The following is an 18,272-nucleotide window of genomic DNA, read 5'->3' as shown; positions in this document are numbered from 1 at the left end:
CGAGCGAAGGCCAGCCCAAAAAGGACGCGGGGGCGCGCCGGCCATTTTGTCAGCAGACTTTAATCGTTTCGACAACGCACAATTCTTCGGCGACCCCGATGGGCGTGCTCGGTCGGATTGCTCGGATCCATCTCCTTCTACATTTGGTGTCGTCAAAACAGACAATATACTGTACATGTGTGATTACAACCACGGATAACAAACGTGAGATTATTATCAAAGATCTTTTCTCCTTTTCACAGCCTGTTGTTTTTTTTGTCTTTGTCCCCCCCCCCCTCCCTCCCAATAGTGCATAGAATTCATACAGCGGTCAAATCACAGTGTCCGAAACCCCACATTTACGACATGACCGACGGCAAGACAAGACGAGTCATGCAGAGTTTCCCGCCGCTGGATGGACACGGAATAGCGAGCGCTTTCCCTTCCCTGCCTTCGGCGGCTCGCAGTTGTCAACCGTCGCCATTGCCCGATCGAACGGAATGGGAGAAGCTCGCTTTCGCTCCGGGGCCGGCGCGGCGAGACGTTCGGAGACGAGAATAGGACGACATCCCGGAGGGCGGGAAAGCGCTCGCCGAAAATCCCAGAGTGGCACGAGGAGATGAAGAAAGCGCGAAAGAAAATGCCACGACGGCGCCGGTAAACGACAGATCCAAAAATGGTGGCTACAAAGGACGCGGTGACGAGTCCCGGCGACGGGTCAAAGGTTGTGCTTCAGTTCACGTGGGGAACAAGCGCATGCGACGTCAATCGTTGGACGAGGGCTATCGACGTTCATACGGCGGCGTAGGTGCGGCGGCGTCGGCGTCGGCCGCCGGAAACGTGCCGGCGCCGTTCCTTGGCCCAACACCACCGAGGCGCGTCTCCGCAAAGCGCTCGACGCGGCCCCCGTGTTTGCCGCTCGGTCGGCGAAGGGAGCGGCAAGAGAAGAAGAGGAAGACGCCGCGCCGGCTGAGCGGGATCGGGACAAAATTGGCGGCAGGCTGACCGGGCAACGGACCGCTCCTGATCCTCGCCGTGTTTTAATCTCTTTTGCCGGAAACGGGACACGCTCAAGAAATGCGCGTCGGAGAGTCCGGCCGAGTCCGCCGTCTCGCGGTTACCTCGCTCCGTGTCGGCAGACCAGGCAGCCGGCAGCCTGCCGGCAGGGGTTTTGGGACAAGGCGGGGAAATGAAGCGGGGTTGATGAAATGGGAAGCGAGGGCCCGAGTGCGAAAGCCCCCCCGAAAATCAAGCTGGCCGCCTCGGGCCCACGTCGCGGTGTTATTGCGGATGGGGTCCGGGCGCGCCCTTGTAGAAAACATTTCGGGTGCTCTCCGGACTGTTTCCTCTCTCCGGAATCAGGATGACGCTGCGGCCTTTCGGCCGCGGCGCGGATTCCCGACCGGAGGCGAGCGAGGGCGTTTCCGACGCCGCGTCTCCGCCGCCGGCGTCCCCCGGAGTCACCCTGATGGTGGAGAGGCTCTGATGATGGAGCTTCCGTTCCGGTCGGCCGGGGTGAGGGGCGGGCGCGTTGCCGTCGAGCGAGCCTTCTCGCGGGGAGTCGGAGCTCTCCGAGTCCCTGCCGGGTTCGCCCGGATCAAAGGATTGCCTCAAAGTCCCGCTGGCGGCGCCGCCGCGATCCAGCGATTGCCAGCGCCACGATCCGCTTCCGTCGGTGGATGGGGCTCGGATGACCGGTTTGTTGTTTTCGGGGTGCGCCTCGATTCTGACGATGGCTCCGGCGCCGGCGCCGCCGGGCTCCTTGTCGCGCGCCGAGCCCTGGGAAGCGCTCTCGTCCAGGCTTCTGGAGTGGGCCTGCAGGAGCCCCTGCTGCTTGGACGCGGCCATCGCTTGCAGCATTCGCGGCTGGCTTTTCTTCCCGTGGCCGTCGGGCCCGCAAGCGGCCGTCTTCTCGGCCAGCCTCTGCCAGTGAGTCTGCGCCGGGGCGTCGGCCGGAGAAAGCCCGTCGCCCCCCCCCGCCGCCGCCGCTTTCGGGGAAGCGCTGCGCTCGTTTTCCTGCGATTCCTCCGGAATGTGCACCAGCTGGGAGGAGCCGGGTCGGGATTGCATCAACATCCTCGCTCCTCCGGCGATGCCGCTGCAGTTTCCGGGCAAGGTGGCGCCGGCGCCCGCGGCCAGTTTGGACAGGTAGGCGTGAGCTTCGAAGGCGGCGTCCGGCGACGCCTCGCGATGACGAGGGTGCCCGGTGGGCTGGCCGGCGCCGTCTCCCGGGGGCGGGGGCTGGAGAGGGCACTTGTGGTTGTTTTGACTTTTCCACTGGGACAAAAGCTGCTTGGACCGGCCCGAGTCCCGCTGAAGGGTGGCGGCGTGACGCCTGGCCGCCTCCTCGTAGGCGGCGATGGCCTGCGGCGTGTGGACGCGGGGGAGGGTGTGGCTAAAGGTCACCGGGCCGCGGGCCGAGATCCCTTCCGCGTCTCCGCCCGAGCGCTCGGGGCCGTCGTCGGCCCGCCGCTGCGGGAGGGCGCGACGCAGAGGGCCTTCCGACGGGGCGCCGGCGACGCCGGGCTCCCCCGACGCGCCGGCTTTCATTTGCAGCTGATGAAGGACTGCCTCCTGGCTGATGTGCGCCAAGGAGCAGGTGGGGCAGTGGGGTTGGGCCGGGAGCCCGCCGCCGCCGCCGCTCATCTCTTCAGCTGGGAGGAAATTTCCAACTGCATACAGGCCCTGCTCACACAGACCAAAACATGCCGCGGATGAATAGCACAGTCGATGACGGCGGGCGCCCCACAACGCACCTTCATTTCCAAACTCGTTGCGGACAGCTTGAGCTTCGCCTCGACAAGGATGTTTTGCACTCTGTGCAAGACGGGCGATCGGCCGCTTTGTCGCCGTCGCAATTTGAACGGATGAAAAGCTTTTTTTTTTTCCCCTGCCTGCTTTCATCTCTTTCCAATCGGCCACTTGCAAAGAGAAATTCAGAACAGGCGAACCGCAAAGACTTTCATCACGAGCGCGGCCGCACAAAACGTCCACGCCGTTCATGAATAAAATCATTTGTCGAGTAGCCTGAAGATCCCACCCCCCCACCCGTCCCCCCCGCCCTTGCGCAAAAGTTTGAAGGCGGCAACAGAGGGCGCTCTGGAGCGCAAGCCGCGGCAAAATGATTTCAAAGGCCGCCTCCGGATGGAGGTTGGCTCGTCCTTGCGTTTGTTGGCCGGAAGGAGGCGACTTGCCGTTCGACGGAGGACGAGCGCGTCTTTACGGCTTCCGACGAAGGGAAATCTTACCAGGTAGACGGCAATGGCTGCGCCCAGCAGGAACCCCAGATAAACGTCCACGGCGTGGTTCTTGTACTGGATGATGCGAGTCAGACCGCAAACGATGGCGCCGATGATGAAGGAGAAGACCAGCAGGGGCTTGAGCAGTTTGGACGAGTCCGTCAGCGTGCTGTTGAAGTACATCTGTTGGCACGGCAATGACCTTGAGAAAGGCGCCGGATGGGACCGGCGGCGACAAAACGATGGGGTCGGCTCGCGGAGGGACCTCGGAGGAGGACTTTTCTCCTCTCCTCCTCATCTTTTGGAGTATCGTGCCAATCGGTGACAAAACATGACGGGGGACGCGCAAAACAACAAAGTCAAATCCAGACGCCCCAACGCGCACACACACACACACACACACACATTGAATTGAAAAAATCCATCTCTCTCTTTTTTTTCCTTCCTTGAAGCCAGCTCCAAACATGCACCGGAAAGCAAAAGGCCGAATTTAGCAGGGAGGAAACATTTCAAATGGGCCGCGCGGGCACAAACTCACCGAAACGTACACGGCCGCAAAGGATGCCAGAGTCGCGTGTTGCGACGGGAAGGACTTCCTGCAACGCAGAGAAAGGTGGTGCTGTCATGGCGCTACGGGAAGCGCTCTCACGACCTCGCCGAAGCTCCGGCCGGTGACGGTCGCTTCGGGGCAGAGGGCGCGTGAGCCCGCCGTTTGTCGGACGTCGCCGACGCTCGCCGCCGTGACGCTTTTTCCCTTTCGGCGGGGCGGCCGCAGCCATCGCGTCGCGGAATTCCACTGCCGGAAACGGCCACGGAGCAACGTGGGGCGCGGTCGGAGGTCGCGAGGAAGCGGACGGCGGGCTAAAAGTCTCGAGCGCTCTCCCCCGATACGAGATTTGCAGCTGACCTGCCCCGGTTAATAACGGTGGCGTCCACCCCGGAGCAGATCTCCTCCACGACGTAAGGGTTCCGCTCGCAGCCGATGCTCAGAGCGGTGTAGTTGGGCTTGCACACCGTGAGGAAGTAGGGCGCCGGGTAGCCCGTCATCAGCTGAAGGAGGTCTGTGATGAGGGCAGTGGCACAAAGACCAAAGGCGTGAACGCCTGAGGAAAACGCAAAGCAAGCGTCAACGTCGCTCCTCGGCCCAAAGCGAACGCAGGCGCGCGACCAGAGCCGCCGGCGAGGCCGCCGTACCCACGAAACGGACGGCGCGACGGACGAAGGAGTTGAAGCGGCAGCCGGCCGCGTCGAGGTCGGCCTCGCCCCCGCCGCGGCTCCTTCTTCGAGACGGACAACAGAACAGGACGGCCTCTCCGATCATCATCTGCGAACGCACGCGGTCAAGGGGAGGTCAACGATCCGGAGGCGTCGCCCAAAAGGCCGTTCGGGCCGCGGTCGACCGCCAGACGGCCGGAGCGCACCGAAGCGCGCTACCGACGGCTCCTACCGTGACGGCGGGCCCCGCGAAGGCCAGGCTGAGCAGCATCGGCAGGGGGACGACCTCGTGATCGGGGTCGACGTAAGGGAGGCTCAGGCTGCGGTCGTGACAGCTGAAGCCGGACTTGACCGGCTTGAACAAATCCGTCCACTCCAGGAAGTACAAGCTGACCATGGATGACACCAGGATGGGCAGCTGCAGCGGAGCACAGCAAAGCGACAGGGGAGACCTCGGGCGGGAGGCAAATGCCAAGAGAAGAAAGCCACAAATGCCCCCCCTCCCCCTCTCCCCGTCCGCCACCCGCCAGGCTACGCTCGGTACCAGATCGATTCAGTGAAATAGAACAGAAAGCGGGCGAACGCAGTCACATCCATTGGAGGCAAATCTGGAATGGACGGCGGCAGTTTGATGGCGGCGCCCACCGGTGAATTAGAGCGTGGCGAAATGGCCAAGCTGGGAAAGATACCAGGCGCTTCGGGCGGCCACCGCAAGCTGCGGCAAATCGCGACGGGAGCGCCTCCTCCCAAAGGTGGATTTCCACTCTCGTCGAAGCCTCCGGCGCGGTCTTGAACGCGCGCGGCTCGCCATTGCGCTCGGAGGGAGGGCCGCTCCTGACCTATTGGCGCATCCCCGCCAACATTTTAGCACTTGACTTGCTCCCATTCAAACGGACGCATCTTCGCAACCAAGAATAGCAAGAGAACGGATCACTCCATCGTCCAGTTCAATGCGTTTGGGTGGAACGAGGCCAAAGCGCTTTCTTTCCCGCGTCTCCTTCCCAACTGGCGGGAACAGCAAATATTGGAGGGCACGACTTTGGCAGCCGTGCCCTCCAGTCCCCGTTCCACGCTCGTATTTTGCCGGTGCGCGGCCGTTGAGGCTTTGGCTTCGTTTCCGTTGCTGCAATTAACCCCCCCCCCCCTCTCTCACTCTCTCTCCCCATTGGGCCGCGACCGCTTGAGGTTTTGGCGTGACCTACATAGTCCAAACGACTCGCGGAACACGCTTTTCACCGTCGACGCTTTGTACAAACGACGAGCGACCCACCTCGACGAAATAAAAACAGGGGAGCAGGCTGACGCTGTCCTTGCTCGGACTTGCTTTTTCCCTCGCAGACATGGCCGGACCGCCAGACGTCGACGCCGACGCCGACCCGAGATGATGCGCGGACGGCTCGGCTCGCCGATCAGCAGCAGCGCTCCATGTCGTCGTTTCGACGCGGAAGCTCAGAGCGGGCGATCCGGACTCTGCCAAATGGCAAAAACAAAAACAAACAAACCTCAAAAAGCGCCACCAACACCACCTTTTTGCCTCACTTCCTTTTTTTTTTAGGTTCCGAGCATGTTACGCGCGGGGAGGCAGGTACAGCAGCGCGGACGCAGTGACAGGCGAGCGGGGAGGGGGAGGGGGGGGGGGCCACAACGCGCATGCGCACTGGCTTTTCTTTTGACGTCGCGCTACAATTTGTGCCGCCGAGATTGCTCAAAGCATTTTGAAGGCCCTTTCAGAATGTCTGACATCAGTTTATGGGACAATTTTGGGAAAACTTTTTTTTCCTTTTTAAATTCGATTTATAGAACGTGCACAATCTGCATTTCCCCATGCTTTGTCATTTAGAGCCATGAAGTTTTCGGAAAAAAAAAATCCACCCGTTTCCGAACCCAACCCTATTACTAAATAGATGAATAGATCACGAATGATATTACTTTTATACTGTTTCTGTTCTTCTTATTATTGTGAAAAGCTGATGTGCTACGGAAAAAAATGAGCGCGCGCGCGCGCACCAAGTTCACTTGCATCAACGATGAAAACATTGGGCAGAAATTTGCTGAGCGGTGTCGTTTTACGAGTTTGAACGCATCGCATTGGAAGTGTTTGAGCGCACGGACCTTCCTTCGGCCGGCTCGAGAGGAAAAGTACAAGGCTACGAGCCGCTTCGTGATGCTCATCGTCACACGTTCTCCAGCAGAGCCTATTGCATACCTGTCAACTTTTCGGAGCGTCAACCTGTATAAACTACCAAAAAAAAAAATCATTATAAAGAGCAAAGAATCCTTAGAACATACCAAAGCATTTTATATGTCAAAATAACGGCAGAAAAAAACCCACGAAATTTTCAATGATATTTATTGTAGAGCTCCATAATACAATGTCTGGTTAATGTCTAATCATCATTCTACTTAGTGGCATTACTTAAGTTACCGGAAATGAAAGCATTCGAGTAGACTAGCACCATTCTGGGCAAAAGCAAACGGAACTACCTGTTAGGGGGAAAAAAACGGAAATGTTCAGAATCCGTATGATTTGTGCGATACGGCCATATACGTAAGATTCACCACAAAATCCGTATGAACTATGGCTGAACCGTATGAGTTGACAGGTATGCTATTGTGAAGCTCGGTGAAAAGGGGGACGAGTGCGGTGTGCGGCGTTTCCCCCAGATGGCGGTCATGCCAAGCGGATGAAGGAACGGCCCGTCGCCGTCCACCAGACGGGGCCATTTACACCCCAAAAGCAATCCCGAGAAGGTCACCGAGAGATGACGCGAAGCTGAAAGAAAAGACCCGGCGAGCAAAGCGAACGAAGCAGCGCACAGGCTCGCTGGAGCGTTTGACACAGAGCCAATGGTTCAAGAAAGACAAAGAAGAGGCTTGGAGCTTTTCGCGGGCACTCCCGCTTGACGTTGCCCGTCCGACTCAACGTCAAACTAAGAGAACGACGAATTCTTTTCAAATCAACCACACGACGGTGGCGAGCCCACGTCGGGCAATTTGGCTTTCGACTCGAATACCGCCCGGCGAAGGCAGGCGACGCCACGCCGGCAATTTCACCCTGGAAAGTCTCCCAAAGCACTCGCGCCGCCAACGAGGCGCTCACTCGGGTTCGCGCGACAGAAAAAAACAAAACAAACGGCGCAGGAGACGCCGTTCGGATCCGGTTCCGCGGAGGCAAATGCGGGCGCAGTTTGCGAGAAGCGCTCGATCTGCTTTTCAATGCGCGGCCGTCGGCTCGGCTGCTTTTGCGCGTTGCCGCTATGTGGGTCACGCCGCCGCCTTCGGCGTCGTCGTGCTTCAAAGCGCAGCGGAGACATTTGTGGTCTCTCAGCAAACGCTTTCATTCCTCTCCCGTTTCCTTGGAGTCATTTGGCGGCAGCCATTTTATTTGTATGACGCTGACAACGCGGGCATGGTGGTGGAAATAACTGGGTGATTTCGATCACATCTAGGACGGGGAGGATTTGCTTCACTCGTCCCACAGCGGCGTCGTTTGATCGTGGCGCGGACATCAACCGGAAGCCGCTCACCCAAAACGCGAAGCACTTGCGGGGGAATAGTCTTGGATAGCGGCGCGCCGGCACGCAGGAACGGCGCCGGTTGACCACCCGCCGCGGTTTTGGGCCGAAGGCCGATCCGGACTCTGCATCGAGTCCTCGGCTTCTTTGGATCCCTTGCCTTGCTTGCCGAGGCCTTGGAGCCTTTCCCAAAGGGGGCGATGGCTTGCTCGTTTGCCGGGTAAGGCGAGGGAAGAAAATCCAAACTCAAGACAGGTTTTGCTTTGTTTTGTTGGTATCGGAGCCGCCGGCCCTTGAAAGCAGCGAAGCGAGGCTTGCGGGAAATCGTCGCCCTCACGTCTCCGAGCGTACGGCTCTTGCTTCGGAGAGGAAGAAACGGCGGTGCCGGGCACGGGAAAGGGCCGCACGCTTTGTCTGGCGGCAGCCGACACCTCGGTTGGGGGTGGGCGGGTGGGGGGTGAGGGGGGTGGGGGGGGCTCCTGAGTCGAAAGGCCGTTGGCAGAGGGCGGAGCCATCCGCGCTCTCATTCGACATCTCGCCGGTGCGAAGGGGGTGGGCGGCGGCCAATGAGTGAAGGGAAGCGTCCTCCTTTGGACACGCATTCCTCACTTTGCGAGTGCTTCGCACGCTCATCCGCAGGCTCTGGCTCCGCCTCCCGCCCCCTCTCTCTTTCTGCAAGGCGCACGCCGAGTGGCTGCGAAGCGGGGTCGGGGAGCCGACGCGAGAGGAGCCGCTCCCGAAAAGCTGAGCGGCCATCCGCCGCCGGCAGAACGGAGGGGGGCCACGGCGGGCGCGAGAGCCAGGCAGAGGGAATCGCGCTTGACTGAAAGCTCCCCCGTCCGGCGCGGGCATCATGTTGTACTTCCAGTTGGTGATCATGGCCGGGACCGTCATGCTGGCCTACTACTTTGAGTGCACCGATACCTTCGGGGTGCGCGTGCGGGGATTCTTTTGCTACGACACGACCTACACCAAGCCCTACCTTGGACCGGAGGAGCGCAGCGCCGTCCCGCCCGTCCTGCTGTACGCCGTGGTGGCGGTGCTGCCCACGCTGCTGGTGAGTCCGCGCTTCATCCCGAGCGGCTCCGTCCCAACGCGTCGTCGTCGTCCTTCCGTCCGCTTTGAGTCCTGAGAGGATGAACGCGATCGACGGAGCGCTTCGTAGCTTTGCGGCGACGTCATCGGCCACGCGATTACCTCCGCTCTTGCTTTGGCGCTTCGGTCGTTGGAGAAGACTGCAGACTTCACCGTCGGAAGAGGTGGGATGATTTTCCGGCTTCGCCGCGATGACGCCGCTGCGCTTTCTTTGAAAAATCTTCCATCGTGGCAAACAAAATGACAATAGCTTTCAAAATATACACATATATGCATGCGCGTGTTGCTCGTCAGCAAGCGCCTGAGGATTGGGCCTACGGCAGCAGAGAGGTCGTGACCTCCCCGCCGAGGCCGTCGTCCTTTTATTTGGGTTTTGGTCGTTCCCTCAATTAGAGAGCTTCGGCGTTCTGATTCTCAATTGGCAAAAGTATCGCAAAACGCTGCCCGAGCATCTCTTGAAAGATGACAAACGAGGAAGGCGGGCGGTTCCCGTGGCCTCAAAACATTTCCCGCCGCCGTCGCCGACATGAACGAGCGAGCGCCGAACTGCTCTCGGATGGCGAGATGCCGTCTTTTCCGCCGTCCGTCCAAAGTCGCTTCCGTTGCGACGGGAACATTCATTCGGAAACGGACGTCGCGTCACTTGGGATCTTTGGACGCGCTCCGAAGTGACTTCCAAGTCACGCGAGAGCCGGCTCGAGAGGTCGTAGCAAGCGCTCGTTTGACGGCCGGCGCACGCCAGCCGCGGCTGACGCTAGCTAGCCGGCGGGCTAACCATCACCGTTTGCCCGGTGAGCCGAGGGGGCTTTGGCCAACGCCGAAGCGGCTGTCTTTTGTCTGCTCTTGACTCGCGACAGATCGCAGCAACCGAGACGGTGCTGTTCCTGCTCCAGTACACCTCCAAAGAGTTTGACCATTCGGAGAAGACGGTTGCCACGGGAGACTGCTGCTATCTCAACCCACTGGTGCGCAGGACGTTCCGTTTCCTCGGTACGTCACGCCTTTCCCGCGTCCGCCCGCGAGCGCGTCCGTGCCGCCGAGGCCGCGGTTTGCGTTGCGTTTGACGCCCGCCCCAACATACGGCCGATCCGCCGATGCGCCCGGCGCCCGTTTCGATCGGGAGCGGTCGCGTGCCGTCCTCCGCAAAGACGTCCGGCGTGTCCGTTTACCAGATTGGGTCACCGGCGTCAGGGTCGGACCGCGATTTGTCAACGACGCATTTCACGAAGAAGAAGTCGTACGCGAGCCGGGAACGGGAAGGAAAGGCGGCGCCTCGGCTCCATCGGACCGAGCCAATCGCGCTTCTGCCCTAATAAGCAATTTCAGAGGTGAAGGATGGCCGGCGAGAAAGCGGCAGTCATGCGTGAAGCGCGAAGCGCCCCCACCCACCGCCACGGAAAGGAGGACAAAATTAGAACAAACGGCCCGCGCGGCAAGCTGGGCCTAAAAGGACACGGGGCTTGACAAAATGCATTTCCCGCTGCTTCAAAATGGCCGCGTCCACGTCCGGAGCCTCGCGTCGCTGCCGTGACCGAGAAAATGTGCACTCGTTGACGTTTCCAACAATATGTGCAAGGGGCACGTCTTGTCTTGTCTTGTCTTGTCTTGTCTTGTCCCCCCCGCCCCACAATAGCAATATGCGGACACAGCGTGTCGTGCGCGTGCGAGCGCTCGGTACCTTTTGACGCCGATGCCCCGAGCGGATGAGGCGAGCGCGGCTTTCTGAGAGCATGTCTTCTTCTCTTCTTCCGGCCAGGAGTTTACAGCTTCGGTCTCTTCGCCGTTGACATCTTTGCCAACGCGGGCCAGGTGGCGACGGGGAACCTGGCGCCTTATTTCACGAGCATCTGTAAGCCGAACTACACGGCGCTGGGCTGCCGCGGGGCCCCCCGCTACATCGGCCGGCGGGAAGCCTGCACGGGAGACCGGGAGGACATCCTGCACGCCCGCAAAACCTTCCCGTCCAAGGAGGCCGCCCTCAGCGCTTACGCGGCGCTCTACCTGGCCGTGAGTCGCTCCGGGCTAATCCGCGAGTCCGCGCGCCGAACTCCAAACGGGAAGGATGGGAGGCGGCGTAAACAATTTTGCGTTTGGGGTCGGAGGCGAGCGGTCACAAAGACAAGACAAAGACCGCCGGCTTCCTCTCCCGCCTTCAGATGTACGTGACGTGCGCGGTGCGGGTGGAAGGCAGCCGCCTGGCCAAGGCCGTCCTGTCGCTGGCCCCGCTGTCTCTGGCCTTCCTCACCGGACTGAATCGCATCGCCGAATACCGCAACCACTGGGCCGACGTCATCGCGGGCTTCGTGATCGGCGCCGCCGTCGCCACCTTCTTGGTGAGGCTTTTGGCTCGCTTTGTTACGCCGAAGCGGAGAGGAGAGGCTATCCCGAGCCTTTCTTTCTCCAGTTGCAAAGGAAGCCGTCACGGTTTGTCACCTCGCAACCCACACTTTGGCCTTTGCTTCAGGTGGTGTGCGTGGTCCACTATTTCCAAGGAAAGTTGCTGCTGAACGACGACGCCCCGACGCGGCCCCACGCGGCGCTTGCGGGCACGGGCCGGGCGGAGAGTCCTCCGGACAAGTACATGGCCTCGCAGGTCCGTCGCTTGCTCGCCGCCGTTTGTTGACGACGTTTGTCCGACCGTCGCGATCGACTTTGGAAAGTCGACGTTCGGGATGTCGGCGACAAATCCTCCATCCTAGTCCACCCATACGTGCGGATCCAGATTTGAGGCGAAAGTCTTGTTGAAGCGACGAGACAAACAGGATGGCCTTTACGCGGGCGGTGACGGCGCTCGGACTTTGGCGCCTTCTCCCGGGACGGCCTCGGACGGAACAAATGAGGGCGGCGGCGGAATAGGGTCCGCCAAAGATACAAACAAACCGTGCGGGAGAGCGTCCAGTAAGCCGTTCACTTCCGAAACAAACGCACCGTCGCTTTGTTCAAGTCCGAGAGACTTCAGAGCAACGCGTCCCGCTAAAAAGATGCACATTTGGTGGAGCGTGAAAAGAAAGCAAAAACATTCAGTCGCCTGAACACGGGCAAAACAAAATAGATCAGCTGGCATTAAACTCAGCGACGCTAAGCTCGGCGGAAAGGAAGCGGGCTAAAAATAGCACGGCAAAGAAGGCTCCGAGCGGAAGAAAACGACGAGCGAGAAAGAAACATGGCGCGCTTCTCATTGCCGTTTGGTTTTGCCGCGCTCACCGTCAGCGTCCATCTTTTGGCAAGTGGTTCTTGCCGACGCTCCGAGGCGGTCGTCGCGCGCCGGCCACCGCCTCAGAGCTGATTGTTTCTGATCCGTCCGTCGTTTCTGATTGTTGTTCTTGTGCCGTAGAATCACATCGCCTTTGCCGAGGTCACATGACACGGAGCCGGACCGCACCGGACGGCGCCGCTTTTCGCCAAGCCATCCGGCTAGCCCGAAAAGCCGATGCTCTCCTCCTCTCCGTCTCCGTCTTCTCCCTCCTGTTTTTACATAGCCATCGATCCATATGAAGCGTACATCTCAAGAAGGAAAAAAGAAAGTTGCAGTTCCTACCCGTCCAATGCGCACCGAGCCCTGCTGAAAGTAGGCCAACCGCGACCTCCGACCCCGTCCTTTCCAAATGAAGCTCTTCACTTGAACGGAGCGCCAAAGCCCCAAGATGGCAGCCGAGCCCCCCCCCCCCCTTCTCCGCCGCCCAACGGCCAAAAGGAAGCGGAAGAGTGCGTCGCTCAAGGGCGGCTTCTGGGGGCGCTCCGAACCAAACGTTCCCATTTTCGTCTCGTCGCCGCGGCTTCAGGCCTTCGCGGACACGCGACGCGCAACGCGGACTCGGACCGACGCCACCCAAACGCTCCCGTCGACGCCGCCTGTGATCGTGTCGCGTTATGACCGTCGGCGGCCCCGCAGAAATGGCAAGAGAATCCCGGTCAACTATTCGCAGTCCGAGAGAAAAATAAAAAAAAGACGCCCTTCGCTCTCGTTGACCGAGTGTCCGCAAACGCGCCCACGTGGTCCAAAAGCGAGCGCCGAACGAGTCTCCGTTTTGCACGGCTTCGTGTCGAGCCGCGGCGCGGCACTCTGGACCGCGATTTCTCGGAGGACTCGACGGTCTTTCCTGGGAAACGACGGCCCGTGTCCAAGACGCTTTGCACTGTGAGGAGCAAACGTTGGCGATCTCAGGAAACCCAAGTCGCCCCCCAAAATGTTGCTTCGCGATCTTTCGTGAGAAGCCAACCAGCGCGACGGTCGCTTGACCGCACTCGTTTTTTCTTTCCTCCATTTTCAGGCGACTCCAACGATCACAAACGATGCACGTGGATCGATGATTTCAGTCGTACGGTCGATGTAGCCCAAGCTCGAAAGCGCGTTTGAAAGCCGAGCGAATGGCCGGAAGCGCACCTTCTCCAAACGCGTCTTGGACGGACTCGTCGGCGGCTCGCGATGCTCGGCGTCCGTTCAAGCGCCGCGCTCCGCGTGCGTCTTCTCCTCTCGGCTCAGCGTTTGTTTGCCCAAAAGGGAGCCTTCTTCGCACGGACCTTGCTCCCCGTTGCGAGCCGCGCTCTCGCGCCTGTGTTGTGTGTGCGCCACCCTTTCAAATACTGGATGAGAAACCCGGAGTGAATAAAAGCAAAAGGCTTCAAGCAATCTAAAGTCGCTGTCTGCTTGCTTTCGATCGCTTTACAACCGGTGTCGACACGAGCGGTCGGCGCCTGACATTTTGGGGTCGATATTGGACCAAACACCGCGCGTGTGCCGACATCCTTTCTTCAGTCGAGCGGCGCAAGCCGAATGATCAGCCAAACAAGCTTTTTCTTCGTCTGCATTTACTCGAGGATGACACAATCCAAAATCCGAACCAAAAAGAGGCGGAAATGGGGATTTTCTTGTCACTTGACGCGTTTCAGTGGTAAAAGGGGACGTAGGGGGAGGATTTTCTTCTTCTTCTTCTTGTGACGGGCACATTCAAGACACCTTCATCCTGCGTCTTCAACGGGATCCCTTCGTTGAGACAAGAGGAATGATTCCCACACCGCCAGGCACTGCAAGCCAAAAGGTGATTGATGAGCTCGCCATCCAGATTGGAGGAAACCATCATTGACGGCACACAGGCGGTCGCCGCGCTTTGCTTGTCGCCCTCCCTTTGCCCCAAAAACTGCAAAAATGTACTTGCTTCGATGTTGTCAATTTAAGATGTCGTGTGTAGAGGTTTGGGGGCAACCGCGTGGATTGGACACTCGCCTTCTCATAGCATTCCACGTTCTTCTCAGCGGTCGAGATGAAAGCCCATTTGAGGTCGTCTCTCATATTGTTCTGCCAGCGGACCCAATCGGCCTTCAACGCGCCGTTCGCCGTTTCCAGTCGATCAGCCAGAGCGTCCACTTCTTTCTCCAGCTCGGCCTAAAACGACGCGACAGAAAGCCGGCAAAGATGATCCGGGTTTGCTCTCGCTCGCCTCCGTCTTACGAGGAGACCGGATGGAGTCCGAGGCGCTCGGCCACGCGCGAAATTGCTGTCAAACGGAGTGACATCGCCCTCTCCTGGCTGCGGTGCGTCACAACACGCAAGCTTGCGTCCAAAAACAGAGAAGCGCCACCGATGTGCGACTCGGCAAGAAAGAACGAAACGGGGCTGCCGATAGAAAAACGTCTTCTGGAAAGTTCGCGGCGCGTCAGCACGGACGAGGCGCCAAGAGAATTTGCCAGCGCCGATTCAGCACAACGGTCGCCCGAGTACGCGGCGCCGGGCGTCCGAAACGGTCACGCGAACGGAGCGGGAGCGAAGAGCACTCACAACTTCTCGGTCGGCCTTCTTGGAGGCGAGGGCCTCGTTTTTGGTCTCCAAGTCGGCCTGGATGGCGTCTCGCCGTTTGGTCACCGTCTGAGAGCGACGAGGGAGACTGGAATCAAGCGCCGCGGTCGGCCTTTGCGCTGGGCGCCGCGCCGGCGCTCTCGCTCACCTTGAGTACCTCGGCATAGAGCGCGTAGTCGTGGAGAGCGGGGACCAGCACGGCCGAGAGATGGCGCATCCGCTCTTCCGCTTCTTTGCCGCATCGCTCCACGCAGCGGGCGACGAGGTTGAGCGGCTCGCGCAGCTCCTCCTCCGCCTGCGCCCACTGGCCGTAGAGGGGCCCGTACTGCTTCAGCTCGTCCAAGTGCTCTGTCGGCGCGGGCGACGCGGACATTGAAGGCAACCGACGGCGGGAACGTCGCCGGCGCTTTTCCGGCGTTCGGGCCGGCCGCGGCGGTCTTTCCCAAATACGCCGGCCGCACACGGTGGCGGTTTGGGGGGGGGGGGCGCCGCCATACCTCGCTGCTCCTTGACGATCCTCCGAGAAACCTTGTCAACGGACGAGATCTGGCAGCCGAAACGTTCGGCGTACTCCTGCATCAGTGTGAACTCCTGCGGGCGGCTCTTGACGCCCCGCACAGAATTGGCCGCCGCCCGGACCGTCTCGCCCATTCGACTCAAGAGGCCCGGCCCGGGTTTCTTGCGAGACGAGAAATCCTGCGGTTGAAAGGCAACTTACTTTGGGCTCGCGACGTGAATTTGCCTTTCTCGACTCGACTTTCAGTTTTGGGAGTCGGGATGGGGGGGAGGGGCACCCAACGATCTCTCCCCGATCAGGTCACCCATCCGTCCGTATTCTCTTAGCGCTTATCCGCGGTGGGGCGGCAGGGGCACCGGACTTGCCTCTCCCTGGCCGCTTCTTCCCAGGCCGGCCGGGAGACGCCGCCTCTCCGGCACGTCCTAATGGGATGCCTGAGCCACCACGTCTGGCTCCTCCCTTTCATTTTATCGAGGATTGGTGCGCGTCCTACCTGAGCAGTTAGGAAGAGTTGGAAGTGGCGACTCGAAGACAGGGTGGGATGCTCGGCGATCTTATTGAGGAAGCGGTGCAGGGCTTTCTTCCTGGTGTCGATGAAGTCGTCGGTGAAGCGCTCCACCATGCCTTTCATCACAAACTTCTCCGGAAGAGGCTGAAAGACCAGCATCCTTTTCACCCGCCACCCTCCAATTGCAGCGACGATGCTTCTTTTTCTTTTTTTTTCGTTCAGGTTCCCAAGTCAGAACGTCACGTCTGGCGTAAGCTATAGCCCGGCCCGCGACAAAGTCGCCATGCGCCGCGTTTACACGTACGGGGACGATGAGGCTCGGGTGGCTTTCTTCCAGTCGGCTTCGTAGCCAAAGGAAGTCCTGGTAGCGGCGGAGCACCTCGTACTCGCACGAGTCAAACTCACTCCTCGCCGTCTGGAAAGAGGAAGCGCAAACCGCTCTCAACTCCCAGCGGGTCGCGCTGCGAGAGTGTGCAGCTGCCAGCTTACCTTGGTCACCACTCTGTACACGATGAAGGTCTCAATAGCTGTGACGCGACTCTCTGGACTGTCAACTGTCACAAGCAAGTCTTTGGCGCCGCCGGTCTGCCGTTCATCTTCATCCGGTTGGTACTGGTTGAGCATCGAGCTGGGAGAGTTGTCCGCGGGATCCTCGTCTGTCAGTAATAATTTCTGAACCCAAGACAAGGCGGGCAGTATTTGAGGGTTTTTTTCCCCTCATGAACGCACGAGCAAGGAATTCGTGCGGCGGCTGCTCGGGGCACGGCGAGCTCGCCCTCGGTCGCGGTGAAGCGCCACAACTACGGCCTCTTCTCGCGCACTGAACGAAGCCAACGGCGGGTGAGGCGTCCGGCCCGCATCGAAGGGGACAACTCGGAGCCCGCTTTGACAGACCGCCCGCCTCACGTAGCGCAGCTCGAAGGCTTCCGACGTGAACAAAACGACCCGTCTCCAAATCACTGGGCGCACTAACTCCGAAATGGACGCGGAGAGCAAAAGCCGATCGAAGCGCAAAGGTCAGCTCGTCTGCCGACTCCCAACGTTTGTCGTCCCTCCGCAAGAAGCGAACATTGCCGAAAGTTACGACGGGGGGGGGGGGGCAGTCTTCAGCAAAATCGTCACTCGAGAGTGTTTTGAGCGGGGCGATGTCCACGTCGCGAAAACGGGAGTCGGGAAGTTTGACGGTACCTTACTGAACACCTCCAGGTCTTCGTCTTCTTCCAGATCCGACATGTCCTTTGCTAACATGTCCGCCCGACAATTCATCTCACCGCTTTCGCTGTGGACGAGTGGGAGCCGAGAGACAAACTTGCTCGACGTCTACGCGACGCCAACCACGGAAAAGAAAAGCAGCCGTCCGATCCCATAGGTGCTACTTTTTCCTTTCCAAATAAAAGAAAGCGCTTTCAAAATAAAAGCATGGTGAAGCCTGACCTCTCTGCTTCCTCTTCGTGATCCAAACGGGTTTAACCTGCGTTACCAGAGGCGTGGCGTTCATTGGAGTTTTCACAGTGGAGTCCCCACCCCCACCGACCCCCGCATTATTGGTTCGAGCTTCCACCAGGCCAGTTGGGGGCGGGGGGGGGGCTCAAACCGCACCGACCGAGGAGGCACCGAAAGATGTCGCACTTGCACCTGCGCAGGCCAACAACGTCGCATCCGCAACATTCCAAATAACCTGACTTGAACGTTTTGGGTGGGGGCTAACCTCATGTTGACGTTGCCAAAATTCGGTCCGTGTCTCTTTTGGGCAATCGGATACCATGTTTGGAAACGGAGCTTCAAAATAGGGAAAATGTTTTGTTTTTGGTTTGGATCGAAGAACTGCAACGTTTAAATACGGCTTGATTTTCTGCTGCGTTGCTTGGAACGAGTCAGGAAAGGTTTAACAAGAGTTTTGGTGTTTCTAAAAGCAAAATAAAATCTAGCACGGGACACAAATGGAAAAACGGCTTGTCGGTCTGCTTTTATGAATTTGATCGTGGCTGATCGAAGGCCACTTGAGAAAAGTCCAACGCTTCGCCGTTCTTGGTTTGTTTTCTTTGTTTCGTTTGATCCAATGCAATCGATCTTTCGTGATACGGCGCTTTCACAACAGCCGCAGCAGTAACGGGGAGCTTTGCAGCCGATTTCCTACCAAATAACGATCGTACAACTTCACCCAAACTCGTGTTTGCGTTCGGACGGCAGACAGACACGGAGTGCAATTTCTTTTTGCGGGGCGTTACGCAACGCCGACGCGCACGTCATCCGTGACGCGTCGGCGCATCTAAATCGCACATGCCACTTGAAGCCTTGAACCTTTTCCCGCGAGCTGGTAGGTGTGCGCTTTGGGGTCCAGCGATGTGCCGCGTTCCCAAAGCGCTTGGCTCGTTGTTCGGGAGGCAGCCGCTCCTTTTTGCGGCCTCCG

The 18,272-nt window shown here is 59.4% G+C and overlaps 3 protein-coding genes across 8 annotated transcripts; 1 reads left to right on the top strand and 2 right to left on the bottom strand.

The window, feature by feature from the left end:
* Positions 1 to 42: 42 nt before the first annotated feature.
* Positions 43 to 9,076, bottom strand: plppr4b (phospholipid phosphatase related 4b). 3 transcript variants are annotated; one of them, XM_086101484.1, is made up of 8 exons: positions 8,931 to 9,076; positions 5,704 to 5,903; positions 4,666 to 4,851; positions 4,413 to 4,542; positions 4,126 to 4,321; positions 3,757 to 3,814; positions 3,228 to 3,401; positions 43 to 2,664 (listed from the first exon to the last, which is right to left on the bottom strand). In XM_086101484.1, exons 2-8 carry the CDS (start codon positions 5,773 to 5,775, stop codon positions 1,261 to 1,263), a joined length of 2,220 nt encoding a protein of 739 aa, XP_085957610.1. In that variant the 5' UTR covers positions 5,776 to 5,903; positions 8,931 to 9,076; the 3' UTR covers positions 43 to 1,260. The 3 variants fall into 3 exon arrangements, with proteins under 3 accessions (XP_085957610.1, XP_085957611.1, XP_085957609.1); XM_086101485.1 differs by lacking the exon at positions 8,931 to 9,076 and adding an exon at positions 7,961 to 8,352 and having other exon boundaries at positions 4,126 to 4,279; XM_086101483.1 differs by lacking the exon at positions 8,931 to 9,076 and adding an exon at positions 7,961 to 8,349.
* On the top strand, positions 8,413 to 13,679 carry plppr5b (phospholipid phosphatase related 5b). 2 transcript variants are annotated; one of them, XM_086101491.1, is made up of 6 exons: positions 8,413 to 9,005; positions 9,901 to 10,033; positions 10,800 to 11,050; positions 11,200 to 11,376; positions 11,508 to 11,636; positions 12,378 to 13,679. In XM_086101491.1, exons 1-6 carry the CDS (start codon positions 8,802 to 8,804, stop codon positions 12,405 to 12,407), a joined length of 924 nt encoding a protein of 307 aa, XP_085957617.1. In that variant the 5' UTR covers positions 8,413 to 8,801; the 3' UTR covers positions 12,408 to 13,679. The 2 variants fall into 2 exon arrangements, with proteins under 2 accessions (XP_085957617.1, XP_085957618.1); XM_086101492.1 differs by lacking the exon at positions 8,413 to 9,005 and adding an exon at positions 9,056 to 9,207.
* Positions 13,680 to 13,835: 156 nt separating this feature from the next.
* snx7 (sorting nexin 7) lies at positions 13,836 to 18,163 on the bottom strand. Of its 3 annotated transcripts, none has more exons than XM_086101489.1 (9): positions 17,051 to 18,163; positions 16,352 to 16,534; positions 16,167 to 16,277; positions 15,848 to 16,006; positions 15,335 to 15,533; positions 14,995 to 15,185; positions 14,820 to 14,906; positions 14,200 to 14,426; positions 13,836 to 14,068 (listed from the first exon to the last, which is right to left on the bottom strand). In XM_086101489.1, exons 1-9 carry the CDS (start codon positions 17,126 to 17,128, stop codon positions 13,930 to 13,932), a joined length of 1,374 nt encoding a protein of 457 aa, XP_085957615.1. In that variant the 5' UTR covers positions 17,129 to 18,163; the 3' UTR covers positions 13,836 to 13,929. The 3 variants fall into 3 exon arrangements, with proteins under 3 accessions (XP_085957615.1, XP_085957614.1, XP_085957616.1); XM_086101488.1 differs by having other exon boundaries at positions 14,986 to 15,185; positions 17,051 to 18,141; XM_086101490.1 differs by having other exon boundaries at positions 14,268 to 14,426; positions 14,986 to 15,185; positions 17,051 to 17,580.
* Between the last annotated feature and the right edge of the window lie 109 nt (positions 18,164 to 18,272).

The sequence above is a fragment of the Hippocampus guttulatus genome, chromosome 21, assembly GCF_054856545.1.
Source record: "Hippocampus guttulatus isolate MCC_2025c chromosome 21, RoL_Hgut_1.0, whole genome shotgun sequence".
Lineage (NCBI taxonomy): Eukaryota > Metazoa > Chordata > Actinopteri > Syngnathiformes > Syngnathidae > Hippocampus > Hippocampus guttulatus.
This window is presented reverse-complemented; position numbering and strand designations above follow the sequence as displayed.

Coding starts and splice junctions, on each gene's coding strand:
- plppr4b (XM_086101484.1), bottom strand. CDS start 5,775: ATGTCTGCGAGGGAAAAAGCAAGTCCGAGCAAGGACAGCGTCAGCCTG. Junction 4,322..4,412: donor TCGCGCCGTCCGTTTCGTGG/GTACGGCGGCCT, acceptor CGTTTTCCTCAG/GCGTTCACGCCTTTGGTCTT. Junction 3,402..3,756: donor TTGCGGCCGTGTACGTTTCG/GTGAGTTTGTGC, acceptor CCGTGCCAACAG/ATGTACTTCAACAGCACGCT.
- plppr5b (XM_086101491.1), top strand. CDS start 8,802: ATGTTGTACTTCCAGTTGGTGATCATGGCCGGGACCGTCATGCTGGCC. Junction 10,034..10,799: donor CAGGACGTTCCGTTTCCTCG/GTACGTCACGCC, acceptor TCTTCCGGCCAG/GAGTTTACAGCTTCGGTCTC. Junction 11,637..12,377: donor ACAAGTACATGGCCTCGCAG/GTCCGTCGCTTG, acceptor CTTGTGCCGTAG/AATCACATCGCCTTTGCCGA.
- snx7 (XM_086101488.1), bottom strand. CDS start 17,128: ATGAATTGTCGGGCGGACATGTTAGCAAAGGACATGTCGGATCTGGAA. Junction 16,535..17,050: donor ACCTGGAGGTGTTCAGTAAG/GTACCGTCAAAC, acceptor TCTTGGGTTCAG/AAATTATTACTGACAGACGA. Junction 14,907..14,985: donor TCTATGCCGAGGTACTCAAG/GTGAGCGAGAGC, acceptor CGTCGCTCTCAG/ACGGTGACCAAACGGCGAGA.